The sequence below is a fragment of the Bos grunniens genome, chromosome 14 (assembly GCF_055505025.1).
Source record: "Bos grunniens cultivar Pamir isolate PY7600 chromosome 14, Bosgru_T2T1.0, whole genome shotgun sequence".
Taxonomy (NCBI): Eukaryota; Metazoa; Chordata; class Mammalia; order Artiodactyla; family Bovidae; genus Bos; species Bos grunniens.
Window position 1 is genome coordinate 15,891,372 of NC_141178.1, and position 16,987 is coordinate 15,908,358.

The 16,987-nt window shown below is 43.3% G+C and overlaps 1 protein-coding gene and 1 non-coding gene across 5 annotated transcripts in view; both read left to right on the top strand.

Annotated features, from left to right (window-relative positions):
• The first annotated feature begins 13 nt into the window (after positions 1-13).
• The window catches only part of LAPTM4B (lysosomal protein transmembrane 4 beta), a 62,190-nt gene continuing 45,216 nt past the window's right edge, over positions 14-16,987 (top strand). The window contains exon 1 of one of the 4 annotated variants that reach the window (XM_086336043.1): positions 14-307. In XM_086336043.1, coding sequence (XP_086192169.1) covers positions 209-307 — 99 coding nt within the window. In that variant the 5' untranslated portion in view covers positions 14-208. Of the gene's footprint in view, positions 308-2,103; positions 3,499-16,987 lie in introns of those variants that run through there. The other 3 variants (XM_086336044.1, XM_086336046.1, XM_086336045.1) reach the window with 3 other exon arrangements.
• Positions 4,378-4,450, top strand: TRNAQ-CUG (transfer RNA glutamine (anticodon CUG)). Its single transcript has one exon. It is a non-coding gene; the product is annotated as a tRNA-Gln (tRNA).

The window sequence follows — 16,987 nt, forward strand, 5'->3', positions numbered from 1 at the left end:
GGCTCCGGCCGAGGTTCCAGCTGCGAGCTCTTCGCGAGGAGAGGCGCGGGGCCCGGGGCCAGTGGTAGGCGGACGGGGGCCGGGAAGAGGGAGCGAGGGTAGCCGGGGAGAGAGGGGCCGGCGACAGCCGCGCGGCGCTCAGGACCGACGGCCAAAGCTCCTGCGAACTTGGGCGCAGAGTCGCGCCACTGCGCCCGCGGCCCGAGCGATGAAGATGGTGGCCCCCTGGACGCGGTTCTACTCCAACAGCTGCTGCCTCTGCTGCCATGTCCGCACTGGCACCATCCTGCTCGGCGTCTGGTACTTGGTGAGCGCGACCCGCCTGGACGAACCCCGCCCCCCCCCGCCCCCTGGGGTTGGGGTAGGGGGCGCGCACCTGCCTGGGAGGAGCGCGGACGCCCCGGGACCCCCCGGGAACCCGCTTCACTTTTCACACCCCCTCATGGGTACCGGCTGCGGCCCTCGGGGTTGGGCGAAGCCGGCGTTAATCCGCCTAAAGTTATATTATTAGAAACTTAATTCTCTGGGCGGGCGGCTCCACGATTCGTCCCCCCCCGCCCCCCCACCCCCCGGCTCAGCCAACCTGTGGCGGGGGCTGCGGTCAGGACCCAGTGTTCGGGGTGGGGATGGTTTCGGGGGGCGGTGCGCGTGGGCTGGGGTCGCGCTGAGCAAAGGGGGCGCCCCAAAGCCTTCCGCCGGGAGCCGGCTGGGCCTCCCGGAGCTGCGCGGTTTCTGGCGAAAGCGCGCTTTGATGGTCAGCGGAGCCCCGGCACCCCCATCCTTGCCTGCGGAGCACGTGCCCGCCTTTCCTTTATTCTCTGCGTCCGCTGGGCTTTGTGTTTTCGACGGGTCGGGAGAGCCGTCGAGGCAGTGAGCCGGCACCTCTTGCTGTCCGCCCCCACCCTCCCCCGCGCCTGCCAGCTCTCCCGGCCCGCAGGTGCCCGGGGTTTTGCTGGCTCGCCTCCTGCGCGCCTTCGCATCCGGAGTGGGAATGGCTGGGGGTGGGGGTGCCCTACCCACATGCTTGTTGTAAAGCCCTTATCCTAGGAGGGGCTTGCCTTGTGATTCACTGCGTTTCAGTCGGCCCTGGACAGCCATTTTACACCCACTTACCACCCCCCCCCCCAAACCCCCGATTTGCAGGTGATCCCCAGCTTCTTAGCCGACCCCGAAGGCCCATCTGGTCTGTTAGTTTGTTTCTAGATAGGAGCTTTTTACTTGTCTGGGGAGCAGTGATTATCAGGCGCTAGTGAGGCAACTTGGAGTCGTGCCCTGTACCAGCTCCAGGTTGATTGGTGCCCCACCCCGACCCAGACTGCACCAGCACCCGAGTCGGGTTCCGCTGCATCGTGGTTTCTGTTCCATCATGATGGAGAGTTAAGCCCGAGCCTCTGGGCGCTGAATGCCTCTGCACCAGGAAGAAACACCTTAGACGTGGTAGTAAGATGGCATATAGAACTTTTTAGTGGTGGTACATTCTGATCTTCTTAGTCATCAGAGTGTTTTGGTCTGTTGATAGTTCAGTGTTTTGATGTAACACGGACGTAAGTCGAATTGTGAACTCGTCTGTGGTGCCACTGTAAGCAAAACACCCCTCTCCCCCAATATGGTGTTCTCTGTGCTATTTATAGTTGCAAGTTTCCTTTATTCAGTGACTGTCACAGGCCACACAATAGAAGTATTTGGCCTTAAAAGCTTTCAGACAAATCTTTAATATATGTGGGTTCTTACTGTGCGGCTTGAATGCAGAGAGAACATCTGGGTATTGGCTCTACCCTGGTTTTACTGAAAGCAAAAAAAAAAAAAAAAACCCGGAAATTGAAAGTTACAGCGAAAGAATAGTGGGTGGTCTTGAAATAGTGCTTTTATTGATAATCAGGATAGACAATTTTATCCACATGTCTTGTGTCCTCCTTGAAGATGTTGAAATCTGCAGGGTGCAAGTACATCTATGAATGTAATTTGTAAAATCTAGGGCACTGCATTAGGCAAATGGACTACGTGATCTACAGGAAAGATAAATCTACTTGAGCCCTGTTGTTGGCGGTAATCCAGTAGGACACATTGGTGTGATAAAAGGAGAGGACTCTGCAGGCTTTGTCCACAGCTTGAGCGTGCTCTTTGGGGAAAGGAGTTATTGGGATGCAGGTTTTAGCATTTGGAACGATGGCTTTTTGAAAAATAATTAGAAAGCTTTTCAGCAGATGTGAATAAGCAAGCCATGTTGGGGCTTCCCAGGGGTGCTAGTGGTGAAGGACCCGCTTTCCGACGCAGGAGACAGGAGAAACAGGTTGGGTCCCTGATGGGAAAGATCCCCTGGCGGCAGAAAGGGCAAATCACTCCAGTAATTCTTGCCTGGGAAATGCCCTGGGCGGAGGAGCCTGTGGGCGACAGTCCACCAGGGTTGCCGATTGTTGGAAACGACTGGAACGACGTAGGGCACACAGTGTACACTGCTGCTGCTAAGTCGCTTCAGTCGTGTCCGACTCTGTGCGACCCCTCAGACGCTGTATGCTGCTGGTCATCTTTGTAAGTCTTTAGCTTTTCTCAAAACAATTTAAACTTTTTTTAAACTAGTGAGTTTCCCTCATCCTTTTACATATGTAATTTGGTTATCCAAAACTTTGATTTACGCGTACATTTTTAAGATGAAGGAGCTAAAGAACAAGGCATCTCTTTCTCTTTCCACCAGTCATCTGGATGGAATGAGGTCACTATCAAAAAAGTTTTCAGGAGAAAAAAGGGTAGGAATATAGATATTCAAAAAAGAGTCCATTGAAAGGAAAGGTAAAGTGAATCTTTTTTATGCATTTTCTAATTGTTTTCTACCATGACCATTTACTAAGCTCCTGTGTGCCAGGCGCTATTTGTGCTCAGTCGCTTCAGTTGTGCCCAACTCTTTGCGAACCCATGGACCATAGCCTACCAGGCCCCTCTGTCCATGGAATTCTCCAGGCAGGATTATTGGAGTGGGTTGCCATCTCCTTCTCCAGGGGATCTCTCCGACCCAGGCATGGAACCTGCGTCTCCTGCATTGCCAGCGGATTCTTTTACCACTGAGCCACTGCGGAAGCCCACTGTACTATTGATAGCACTACTTTTTTTGGCTACACCACGAGGCTTCCCTGAGAAGGGGTCAAACTCCGCTCTCCACAGTGAAATCGAGGAGTCCTCATCACTGGGTCTCCAGGGAATTCCCTGGCTTCCTTGATGAAAAAAACCGGAGTGAATTATGAGAAGGCTGTGAGTTGAGTTTATTCAGTGTCTTACTCTGTATAAAATAGCCCAGGGGAACAACCTCTCAGACAGCTCTGAGAAACTGTTGTGAAGATGTGAGGGAGGAGCCGGGATATAAGAATTTTTTGCTGTGAGAAAACCTGTAGTTGAAGTCCTGAGATGAGTGTTAATCACGGAACAGGCAAATCAGGTTAATGATTTTATGTATCATTTTCTAAGTACGGGAAGATGCAAGAATCTGTGAAAGCTGAAATTTCTCAGGTATGGACCTGCATTATCTTGGGGATCTGTCTGTCTCTAGCCTGAATTCCCCTCAGTCCCAGAGTCCTGGGTGACTGTGGTGGCTAACGGCTTGATCCTGGTAGAACTGGAATGGCAGGCAACATTTTTCTCTACAGTTCTTTGCATAAGCTTAGTTTTTACATATTCCTGGTAGATTTTTTTTAAATTCCCATTTTACAGAGGAAAAACCAAGGCGAAGAGGTTAAGTGATTGCAGCTTGTGGTCTGAGTGATGTTATTGGTCTGTGCTGTTTCCAGTTTTACCTTTTAAAAAGTTGTGTGTTTTGTTTTTGCCTTGAAATGATAAAGGTTTCCTTTAGTCCAGTTTTTTTTAAAAAAAAGCATATTGATTTCAGGTATCTGTATTAGCGATCACTTTTCATTTACTTTTTAAAAATTTTTTTCCCTTTAAAAATTGAGGCATACTTTACATATGGTGAAAATCACAGGTATTAAGTGTACAGTTCATTGACAAGACCAATGTTTGCACCTTTGTAACCCACACCCTTAGAGAACATTCCCAGAAAGTTCCCTCGTGCCTCTTCTCAGAATATCCCCTCCATAGACAGCCCACCCCATAGGTGTTTTGCCTATTCATATAAATGGAATTATACTGTAGGTGTTTTTTTTTTTGTATTGGGTTTCTTTAACTTAGCATAATGAATTTTACATTCATTCATGGTCTTGGAGTGTGTCAATATTTGTGCCTTATTATTGCTGAGTATTACTTTGTTATAAGAATAGACCACAATCTGTTTATCCATTTGCCAGATGATGGACATTTGGGTTTTTCCAGTTGGGGGCTATTATGGATAAATCTGCTCTGAACAGTCTTGGAAAAAAAGAGCTTGTGGGGACTTCCCTGGTGGTCCAGTGGTTAAGACTCTGAACTCTGAATTCATGGGACCCAGGTTCGTTCCCTGGTCAGGGAACTAGATCCCACATGCCAGAAGAAAGAGTTCACATGCCGAGACAAAGATTCCGCATGCTGCAACCAAGACCTAGCACAGGAAAAGAAATACATATTAAAAAAAAAAAGTTTGTGGACATCTGGTTTTATTTCTCTTGAAAAACACCTTGCACTGGGGTTCCTGGCCGTCATGTGTTTTAACTTGATAAGAAACTGCCAGGTATTTTCCAAATTGCCATTTTTCCACTCCAGTCCACAGGGTACGAAGCTCATTGGGTGTGGAGTGGAAGCTGTTGGTGACTTGGGTTTGAATTTTCCCCTATGTGGCTGATGACCTGAAACAGTTTATCTTTGCTTCTTGGCCAACTATATATCTTCCTTTGTGTTGACTGCACATTTTTAAAAAAACTGAGTTTTATCTTTTTGTTTTTTTTTTTAATCCTTCAGATTTGTGAGAACTCTATATTTTGGTTAATAATAATAGTATAGTCCTTTGTTAAATATATTGTTTGTGAATATTTTCTCTCAGTGTGGCTGCCCACTGATTTTCTTATTAGTCTATTTTGATGAACTGGAGTTTTTAATTTCAGTTAAGTTCAATTCACGTTTTTTCTTTTATGGTTAGTACTTTTGTGTTACTACTTTGTTTGCCTACCCTGAGATTGTAAAGATACTCAATTTTCTTCAGAAGCTTTATGGCTTTAGCTTTTATGTTTACATCTGGTTTAGTTCTAAGTTTTTTGTAGAGCTTTTGTGTTTTGTGTACTGCGATGTGAGGTGGAGGCTTGTGTTTATTTAGAAAGGCAGTTTAATCATTAAACCTAAGAAAAAAGTTGATTTCTCCCATAACCTTTAATAGCTACAAAGGTTTTTTTAGAAAAACAAGTAAGGTGCATATCCTCACCGAATGAGGATTGATTTGTCTCGGTTTCCAGAGGGATCACAATTTGAAAGGAATGCTTGACACAGAATGCTTGCCATGTGGGCTTCTAGGATTTCCTCTCTTCAACAAAACTTAATATTCTAAGCCTGAATCCGTTAACTTCCCCAAATTCACCCGTACTCAGATTTGCCCACACTAGTCTCCTTCGACCCCTGACTCAGATTCCTCGGATAGCTGCCTCTGTCCCCCTTGCCATCTGGATCTCTTCCTTTATTCCGTCTCCACGTTATATTGATTTTTTTTTTTTTCCAACCTCCTGAGTGCCTTATTCTGTCCTGTTCTTATTCTTGCTACCACTTCTCTCATTTAGGCTCTCATTAACTCTCACTTTATTATAATAGAATCATAACTGGTCTCTCTGCTTCTAGCCTTGCCATCAATAATCCTTTTTTTTTTTCGGTCTATTGCATATGCAATTTCCAGAGGTATTTTTCTCAAACACAAATATGAGCTTGTCATCCTACTCCTAAAAAACGTGGGCTCACTACCTCCGGGAGATGTGTGTTTCATGACCCTTGTGTTTCTCATCTGCTGAAGTCGGCTTACACAGTTAAGCAATGCGGTGGATTTCACTGCATCCCTTTCCCTCCTCTCTCCCAACCCCTCCCCTTTCAGGTTACCTTCTTTAGGATACAAACGGCTGCCGTATATGCCAGCCAGTACTTAAGCTGTGAGTCTTGAGATTTGTTCAGATTTGATAAATTTATCTGTACAATCCTGAACCAAACAGGCCATGGTTATGTGACTAGAATATACTGATAAATTTAGGTCTGGGATATGCTTCCCTTGAACTATTGGTTGGAGGGCTGTGAGTGGGGGAGGGGTGGAGTGGGATTAATTTAACATATCATTGTGAGAGCAGAGGGTTGAGACATCTGGAGGCTGTTCCTGGGAAGAGAAAGAATGTTTGGAGAACAATAATAAACAAAAAAAAAATCCCTGCTGTATTCCTTACGCTAAAGGCCACATTAAAAAAAAACACAACTTTGTTTTGTATCAGAGTATAGCTGATAAGCAAAAAATGTTGTGACAGTTCAGGTGGACAGCAAAGGGACTCAGCCATTCATATACATGTATCCATTCTCCCCCAGACTCCCTGCCATTCAAGCTGACACACAACATTGAGCAGAGTTCCCTGTGCTCTACAGTAAGTCCTTGTTGGTTATCCATTTTAAACACAGCAGTGTGTGCATGTCCCAAACTCCCTAACTGTTCCTTCCCCTGGTCCTTCCCCCCAGCAACCATAAGTTCTTCTCTAAGTCTGTGAGTTTCTTTACTTAGATTCCACATATAAGGGATGTCATATGATAGTTCTCCTTTTGTGTCTTGGCTTCACCCAGTGTGACAGTCTCTAGGGCCATCTATGTTGCTGCAAATGGCATTATTCTTTTTAACGTAAAGCCTGCATTTCTTATGGAATATATTTTGCCATCAGGACTTGCATTGCTCCTGACACCCTCAAGCATACTTTTTCCTTTGTAATTTCTTGCATTTTATCCGATGATTTTCTTAGTATGTTTTAAAAAGTGGTGCTGATAGTTGGAAGAATCTGTCATTGACACCCAGGATGGGTCCCCCCTTGTGCATAGCATCCTTTTTATCATTTTCTGAGTGTATTTTAGGTTAGTCTTCAACAAATACATACTGAATACCTCTTTGTGCCAGACACTATTCTTTGGGGAGTTGGCCATATATCAGATTATAAAGGATGAAAGGGCTCAGAGTAGCTGGTCTCCTTGGCTTTATGACCTGGCCTGTCAAATAAGCAACTAGTTCACTTTGAAAGTCACAGCTTGCTTGTGTACCCAGGCCTGGTGGGTTCTTTTTGTACCCTTAGAAGTCCTGGTGCAATAACTATTGATTTCTGTCTGGATGGTAATAACTGGACAGTAAAGCCGACATCTCGCATTTGTGGAGTGATTGATACGCGGTTTTCAGTGGACTTGCACGTTTGCTCCTGTTTAGACCTCAAAGCATCCCTGGGGTCAGGCTCGATAGGTGATGATATGCTCCTTTTAGATGAATAGTTTCTTTCCAGCTGTCAGCTTCTGTACCTTGGTCCATAAGTCCAGGGCAAAATAGGGACTAACTCGTAATACGTCGGTCAGTCTTATTACCTAGTGTTTTCCTGACTATATTAGATTGTAAAAGACTGAAATTCCAGAGTAAGGAGTATGGATTTTATTCTGTAGATAGTGAGAGGCACTGAAGAATTATTAACAGGGGTGAGAGGGTGAAAGCAGTTTTTAAGGACGATGGAACGGGCCAGCTGTTTTGGATGGCCCGGGTGACAGGCAGGGTGTGGACAGCCTTCCAGATGGGAGAGGCTGCTATGTCAGGTCTTCCCACCAGAAGTTTCTCATTGCTAATGATGCAAGTTATATGAATGGGAACTCTCACTGGTTAGTTAATGATACAAGTCTATCATGGCCACCCCGCTTCTCTCCATCATCTGAATTCAGGAATCGAACAGATTTGGGACAGAAATGGATACTGGGTTTTTGAGAGATGTCTAATGAGTCCCTTTAAAAAAAAAATACAGGCCTCCCCACCCACAAATAAAAAGGATCAAGGGAAGTTTTATGAAATATTGTCTGGTGAAGATTTCAGTGGTATTTACTGCCTTTTTTAAAAAGCTTCAAAAATTATTTTTGTTTATGATTTATGGCTGCACTGGGTCTTCACTGCTGCACGTGGGCTTTCTCTGGTTGTGGTCCGTGGGCTTCTCATTGCAGTGGCTTCTGTAGTTGCGGAGCCCAGGCTCTAGGGTGCGCTGGCTTCAGTAGCTGCAGCGCGTTGGCTCAGGGGCTGTGGCTCATAAGCTTAGTTGTCCCTCAGCCCGTGGGCTCTTCCCCGGACCAGAGATAGAACCTGTGTTCCATGATGGATGTTCATCCCGAACATTTTAAAGGCAAGCCGAACAAGAAATAAAGTGTTTGTTAATATCACTCTCTCTGGGTCCCACTATAGATACATTTTAACGTAATGTGAAAAGTCCTGAATATTTATTAGAATGACTGATGGTGAAGCTGAAACTCCAATACTTTGGCCACCTGATGCAAACAACTGACTCATTTGAAAAGACCCTGATGCTGGGAAAGATTGAAGGCAGGAGAAGGGGAGGACAGAGGATGAGATGGTTGGATGGCATCACCGACTCAATGGACATGAGTTTGAGTATACTCCGGGAGTTGGTGATGGACAGGGAAGCCTGGCGTGCATGGGGTTGCAAAGAGTCAGACATGACTGAGCAACTGAACTGAACTAACAAAGTGGTTAGCATGAGTTTTGCACCAATGAAAGGTTGTTGCTGAATGAAAAGACGCTGGGATTCTTGGCCTCCAGAGGAGAAGAATTCAATCTGGGGCCAGAGACGAGGCTTGATCGAGGCTTGATCGCTCAGAGCTTTTGTGTAATAAAGTTTTATTAAAGTATAAAGGAGATAGAGAAAGTTTCTGACATAGGCATCAGGAGGGGGCAGAAAGAGTAACCCCCTGCTAGTCTTCAGCTGGATGTTATATAGTCACTAGCAGTCTGTTAATGAAAGAAAGGAATGTCTTAAAACTCAGAATGGCACCAGGCCCCTCATCCGTAAGATGCATTTTGGGATAATCTTGGCACCCCGGGCCATGATTCATCCCGGGCCATAAAACGATTGACTTGATTCTTGAAGAAGGGCAGATTACCATACAAATAGTTTCGTTTACATAGATTAGGGGAACAGTATCTGAGTATAACACTCTGGTTTGTCAAGTAGGTTCTGAGCCATTAGGCTGAACTGACTTAAAGACAGAGTCTGGGTTGAATGCACAGTACATTAACATAGCTTAAGAAATATATTTCCATAAGAAAAATGCATTGGTTAACTCAAGGTTTGAGAATAGTTAACTTCAGGTGAAACCCGTGTCATTATGGCAACACTGTATTTTAAGAGAAACCTCCTTTTAAATTTGTATAGAGAAGGAAAAAAATACCTCTAGTTTGTTTTCTCCTGCCACTTAAGAGAGAGAAAAATGTCTGACACTTGCAGCCTATTTCTTCCATTTGGAGACCCCTGGCCTTCCTGCCTGTTACCCTCACCAAGATGTGGATTCTGTGAAACACTCATATCCCAGTAGCCCAAAACAAGATGAAGGACTTAGCGGCATGGTAGGCAGGGAGATGGTATCTTCAGCTGGGGATTTACGTATCCAGATACCCCTGTTACTGTGATGGAAGGGGAGAACAGATTCCAGGGCCATCTACTAATCTGACATGACACCTAACAATAGTCTTATTGCTGCGATCTTGTTGCCTGTTGGGCAACTGGTACTAATTATTGGAGGCATTAATTCCAGTATTACAAACCAGTACATAATGGGCTTTCCTGGTGGCTCAGATGGTCAAGAATCTGCCTGCAGTGTTGGAGACCTGGGTTCAATTAGTGGATCAGGAAGTTCCCCTGAAGATGGAAATGGCAATCTGCTCCAGTATTCTTGCCTGGAGAATTCCATGGACAGAGGAGTCTGGCGGGCTACAGTCCAGTTAATAATTCTAACAAATAATTGCAAATAATCGTTCAAAAGTATCACAAGACAATTTAAGCAAGTCATAAAATGGTTGCAACTACTGATAAAACCAAGTAGTATTCAAATGCAAATCATCAGTGGAGTTTTTAATTGCTTGTCAAAAATTTATTTAAAGATAAAATGAGGGCACATGATAGCATTTTCATATGAAAGCAGCTGGTGTCATCTGTGTAAGACATCAGATAAAGCTAGCTAGTGGATCAGGAAACCACAACTGCTTATGGATGAGGGCTTCCCATCTCAAAGAAAGTGAAAGTGAAGTCACTCAGTCGTGTCTGACTCTTTGTGACCCCTTGAACTGTAGCCTACCAGGCTCTTCTGTCCATCGAATTTTCCAGGCAAGAGAAAAACCCACTGGAGTGGGTTGCCGTTTCCTTCTTCCCATCTCAAAATAATTGTAGAAAATACAAGCCTAGAAGGAGTGTTGATGTGTATCTGGTTATTTTCTTCCCTTCATTTCATGTGTTAGGAACTGTGTGAGCTGCTGGCAATACAATATGATTCAAAATAGACCCCATCCTTGCCAACATGGCATCCAGGGTCTAGTAAGAGGAAATTGCCGGTAATGAATGTGTATTAATATTGGAACACATAATATTAATACATGTAATATGTGTATTAATATTGGGACATAATTGTGATAAGTAGTTTTGGCCTATCTGCTGTTTTTTTTTATTTCTATGGCAGTAGTGATTCATTCAAGAAATTTAATATATGTACTTAACAAAAGTCTAGACTTAGTAATGTCTTTGCCTTTCTTTTGAACAGTATATGTCCTTGAACTCATATTTCTTGTATTTTAGTGTCTTTTCTTTTTAAAGCTTCCCCAAGACACTGACCTATACAATCCGTGTTCGCTTAGAGTTGGTCACGTATTTACACCTGTCCATCATTTTCTCTTTTTGCAATTACTATAATTTTTATTCAAAAAATGGACATTCTACACTCCGCATGTGGAAAGTACATGACCCATCATTTTCTTGACCAGCTGTTCGGGATCACTGTCCTTCTGACTGATGTGCGTATTTAAACATCTCCTTTAGTGAGGGTCTGTTTTGTTTGTTTGTTTTGCTGTGCCAAGGCTTAGTTGTGGCTGTGAGTTCTTGGTTGAGGCATGTGGGACCTAGTTCCCTGACCAGGGATTGGACCCGAGCCCCCTGCATTGGGAGTACGGAGTCTTAGCCACTGGACTGCCAGGGAGGTCCCAGTGAGGATATGTTGATGGCAAACTGTTATTCTTTGAAACTGTCTGTATTTGGCTCAAGTTCTTGAAAGATATCTCAGTGCTTGTGTGTGTGCTTAGTCGTTCAGTTGTGTCCAGCTCTTTGTGACCCTTGGGACTGTGGCCCACCAGTCTCCTCTGTCCGTGGGATTTTTCAGGCAAGAATACTGGAGTGGGGTCGCCCTTGCCTCCTCCAGGGGAATCTTCTCTACCCAGGGATCAAACCCCAGTCTCCTAGGCTTCCTGCTTTGCAGACTTGACTCTTTACCCTCTGAGCCATCGGGGAAGCAGTCCTTGGTTGACAGTTGCTGACACGTTCAAGCTCTCCATCCACGTAGAGTTACGCTTTGCTGCTAAGAGGTCAGCTGCCAGTCTTGTTGGCATTTACTTTTTTTTTTTCTTTCTTTTTTTACAAAAATACTTGGTTTGCTAGGTAGGGTCTTAGCTGTGGCGTGTGGGATCTTCGTTGCTGCACGTAGGATCTTTTGTTGCAGAGTGAGGGCTTTTCTCTAGTTGCGGTGTGGGCTCTGTAGTTGCAGCACGCGTGGGCTCAGTGGTCCCACGGGACGTGGGGATCTTAGTTCCCTGACCAGGGGTCGAACCTGTGTCCCCTGCGCTGGTAGGCAGATTCTTAACCACTGGACCACCAGAGAAGTCCCTTGACCTTTACTTCTGATTCATTAGGTCTGAGGTTGGTCCTGTGGTTCTACATTAGTAACACATGTGGGATGATGCTGAAACTTCATTTTGCTGACAACACTTTTCCTTCTCCTTTTTTTTTTTTACTGAAGTATAGTTGGTTTACAGCGCTGTGTTCATTTCTGCTGTGCAGCAAAGTGACTCAGTGATACAGACCACACTTTTGATAGCAGTGGTTTGTGGACTCATACATTTCTGATGCTAATTTTCTTTTCTTGGAATCATGCGTGTGTAGTCAAAACTTGACTTTTTATTCCTTCAAACAGGTTTTAATGGCAGAAAGATCATAGCGCCTTTGTGAAAATGTTTAAAAGATTGGGGGTGGGCAGAGATAAATGGGAGATTGGGATTGACATATACACACTCCTATTTATAAAATAGATACTAGGGACCTACTGTATAGCACAGGGAACTCCACTCAGTAATCTGTAATGACCTATATGGAGAGTTTTTTTTAAAAGAGTGGAGATATATATATCACGGATTCACTTTGCTGTATAGCAGAAAGCAACATAACATTGTGAATCGGCTATACTCCAGTAAAAAATTTTTTAAAAGTTTAAGTTAGTAAAATTTCAGTAGGTGCTTTCTTTGATTCTTGTTATTTACCTGAGAATATTTCTTTGCCTTATTTTTTTTCTCCTTTACAGGTCTTTAGAAACTAAAAGGAAGTTTCTTAGATAATCTGTTTGTTCTAAAGGAAGTATGTAAACCGGAATAGAATCTTAAAAGATACTTATTTATATTAGTGACAGTTGTTAATTTACTGGATAATCTTTTCATTAGTTTACATTGAGAAATAGCTTAGAATGGTGATCTTCAGAAGCTGTTTACTTTTGAAGTAATCTAATGCTATTTTCTTTTAACTAAAAGTAACGATGTCAGATATTAATATCACCTTCAAGAATGTTTCATTACCTAGATTCATAGTAATGAATATTTATGGTATGCATTTTATGTATGGAAAGGAGAAAAGCATTATTTAACAATTCAGCATTATGATTGCAAAGCATTTCTTTGTCTATGAGTAGTTAGACTGTATCATTGGATTTTATTTTAATGTGACAATTAAAATTTTTTGAAAACTTAGCTATCAAGTTATACATTAGCAGCTTTTTATTCTAAATTTCAAAGTATGTGTACAAACTAGAAGTGCATTTTTTGATCTTTAGTTTCAAGTTTTGGATTTCTTTTTAGGTGATTTAAATGTATTGCTATTTTGTAAGAAAAAGTTTAACTCTAAAGTACAAATAACAACACTGTGCTTGAATGGGATGCAAAATTTGTATTTCAGTGGTTATCTGTTATTGCCTCTTCCCTTTCACTAGTAAAGACATTCTGTTTTATGAGTTTCAGTTTTGTCTTTGGTAAATAGCTGTGGGAATAAAGTATTATTTTATGTATTGAAGCTAAGCAGGGAGTAATAATCACTTTAGTTTTTCAAAGGATGTTTCTTTTTTTTTTTTTTCATTTTAATGATAATCCAAGTTGTTGGAATAGGATGGTTGCAAATACAGACTAACAGATCTAATATAGAGAGCATCTCAGAACACAAAGAGCACCAGGTTTGCTGCCCTAAAAAAATTAAATTAGCCATTTTTGCACTTCATATTTTCTCTTTTCCAGATGCTGGCCTTCTAAACCTTCTGGTGCTTGATACTTCTTTATGCACATTATAAACTAGGCTCTGGCTTGGCCTATCTCTTTATATTCAGAGATCCAGAAAGTTCTTTAGGTCACAAAGGGGGGGAACACAGTTCTTCCTGTCCACACCTGCCTCTCAGGTCTCCCGGTGGCTCTTTGGACAGCCTTCTTTCTGGCTCCTTCTGTCCACTGTCCAGACATCTTTCTTATCATTCCGAGAGAATATAGTGGTGACTCAGCCCGAGCATGAAGATCGGAACCAAACCAAGTCCATTCAGGGAAGTGGGAGTAGCAAGTCTGTCTCCCTCTGCTCCCTAGCCTCAGCTCACATGAGAGCGGCTGTCTGGAACACTCCCTTGAAAAGAATTCTGAGCCTGCTGCCAGCGGATTAGTTAACAGAGTCGCCAGGCCTTGTGAACCGGATGCGGTGGCTTCTTAGGTGGATCCTGGGTTACTGGAAAGAGCATGTATGGCAATTGCAATCAGGACCCATGACTGAGTCTCAGCTGGAAAGGTCACAACTCCCTGCAGGTTTCCTGTGAATCCTGGGAGTCCTCGTCTGTGGAGTGGTTGTAGCAATGATCACGCCACTTAGGGCATGCAGAACTGCTTCAGTAATAGGTAGGAGGTGTGGCGGTGGTTTCTTGATTTAAGCCATCACCCGTGCAGAAGGTATATGGAACTGGCGGCACTAGGCTGCAAAGTGAATCAGGAGGCCTGCGCTGAACTTGGGGGCTGGGGGAGGGAGAATCTGTTTAATGCACTTTTAAAATTTGCCTGCCGAAGTGGGGCCCTAAGGAAAGATTCAGTGTCAACTTGACTGCTTAAACTTTCTCCTGCGCGCACACTGTGTAAACCAGAGGATTTATAGCTTCCCTATTGAAAACACCGGCTTTACTTAAAATCCAACTCAAAGGACTGCCAAGGGCTGCTCATTTTTACCTTTCTCTTTCCTTGAACTTTCTCTTAACATTTAGTTCTCAGTCACTTAGCCTGATTCCCTAAAATTATTCATTTGTGCTGTAATCTTTGTCTCTCGAGATCTCCGAGTCTCTTACTTTCTGGTGTTTAGAAGGTCCTCTTCCTACAGAGGCTTTCCGTTGCCTCCCTCTTCTCCCCAGCCACAGTGTAGCAGAATTCATTTTTACTCTAAATGGAACAGCCAGTTTATTTGGCTGTCCTCCCCGCTAGACAGCAGACTAGCTTGAGCGGGGATTAATATGTATTGATGTTAGCCTAGTGCTTGGCATATATTTGTTGGCTAATAGCTAATTTTTGAACGATTCAGTGGATGAGTTAATGTTACAACATTTATTCTGCATTTTATTTGGTTGCTGATGTTTGTTTATCTCCTGCACTACTAGGATTTTATGGTGAATTAAATTTCCCCCAGCATGTATTTACCACAGTTGTTTGAGTTGAAATAGTTAAGTGTCAGAAATTTATTTCACTATCAGAACAGGACCCTGTAGACAGGGTCTTACGTGAATAAAAAGCACATTTGTGTCAGAATTCTAAAATAAGTACATTTCAAGTAAAAGGCCCAAACTTGGGACTTTCTGGTGGTCCAGTGGATAAGAATCCACCTGCCAATGCAGGGGACGTGGGTTCGATCCCTGGTCTGGGAGGATTCCACATGCCACAGAACAACTAAGCCCACGAGCCACAATTACTTTTTTTTAGTCAAACTTAATTTCAGTTTTCCTATCGAAATTGCACTCAAGTGGAAGGCGCATCTGCCATTGATAGTTTTTAGAAGATATTTCCAAATATTGCTGCAAAAAAATTAGGCAGCTGTCCAAAAACAGTATTATCAGATTATAATTTATAGTTTTAAAATTTTAGCCATTTTATTGTGAATATTGCACACATAGAAAAAGTGCACAGAATATAAACACCTTGGTTATCAACTGAGCAAACATTTGGTGTATCTACCACCTAATTGTGACTTCTTTAAAAGGTTACCCTAGAGGTGACAACATATGGCCTTGACTTTTAAAGATTCTCACATTAATTGGTACAGTTCTCTCCCTGGACAATGCAAGGACCTACCGTCAGTTCAGTTCCAGTTATTCCCTCTTGATCTATATGCTATTATTATGTATTGTTTATATTTTGTACTCATTAATCGTTATTGTTATTATTTGTTATCAGTATTCACAATTGCCAACATAAGGATCAGTTTTATTCTTAACTTTTTGGTCCGTCTTCAGCCTTCCATCTGGTGTCATTCTTTTCTTGTCCAAAGAATACCCTGTAACGCTTTCTTTACTGCTCAGCTGCTGATGACAGGTTCCTTTGGTTTTGTCTGAAGGTATCTTAGTTTTGTTTTCATCCTTTAAAGATTGTTGTTGTTTTTAAACTTGTAAGGTGGTCCTTTCCTCCCTAACATTTTAGAGATGTAACTCTATTGTCTTCTAGCTGCTTTTGTTTTTATTACAGCCAGCTGTCTGAATATGTTCTTCTGTTTTATCCAGCTTATTTCTTTTTTTTTTTGGTAACCCTCTTAATGGGTTAAACCCATCCCATCCACTGAGTTCTTTATTTGGCTACTGTATTTTTCATTCTAGAGTTTCTATTCTTTAAAAAGAATCTCTCATATCTCCCCGTTATTGTGATTCAAGTACCCTGAGAACATTCTCATTTTTTTTTATTTTTAATCTCTGAGTATTATAAGTGGAGACACTTTTTATGGGGAGCCCATTAACTTCAGTGTCAAGAGCCGCACCTGTGGTCTGTTGTCTGTTGTGTCTGCTGGTCCTTATTGTTAGCAATCCTGTCTTCTCCTGTTTCTTATATTTTGGATGTTGTATTTCAAAAACTGAAGAAGTTATTCGAAGTGTGGGATGCATTTTTCTCCACTAAGGGTTTTGATAGATTCTTAACAGGGGCTGGCAACTGGCGGTCCCCTCCATCCAGTCTCAGATGCCGATGAGGCAAAGCTGGGCGGTGTCCCTGCCCTGTCCCCATGGATGAAGTGCATCTTACTCCAGCCCCTTCCCGATCTGACAGTGAAGCCCTCCAGCCCCACCAGTATCCCTCTCCTCCAGGTCTTAACTCTCTGGCCCAGAGAGTTAAGAGGCTGTCAGGGTGCCCTCAGGGTCTTTGCTCTCCTCCCTCTTTTCTGGCCCATTAGTTCTCACTGCCTTGCTAGCTAATACCTTCTCACATGTTGTTTTTGTTCAAATTTTCTAGTTGTCCTCAGTGAGAAGATTGGTTTGTATAACGTAGCTCACCATTGCTTCCGTCATAGCTCAGTTTGTAAAGACTCTGCCTGCAATGCAGGAGATCTGGGTCGGGAAGATCCCCTGAAGAAGGAAATGGCAACCCGCTCCAGTACTCTTGCCTGGATGATGCCTTGACAGAGGAATCCTTGGGGTCACAAGAGTCAGACACCATTACTGAAAGTGGCGGATCTCTTAATCATTCTTTTCACTCTGACTCTTTTTTTCTGCTCTGACATACCTATTTCCAGGTGGGTTT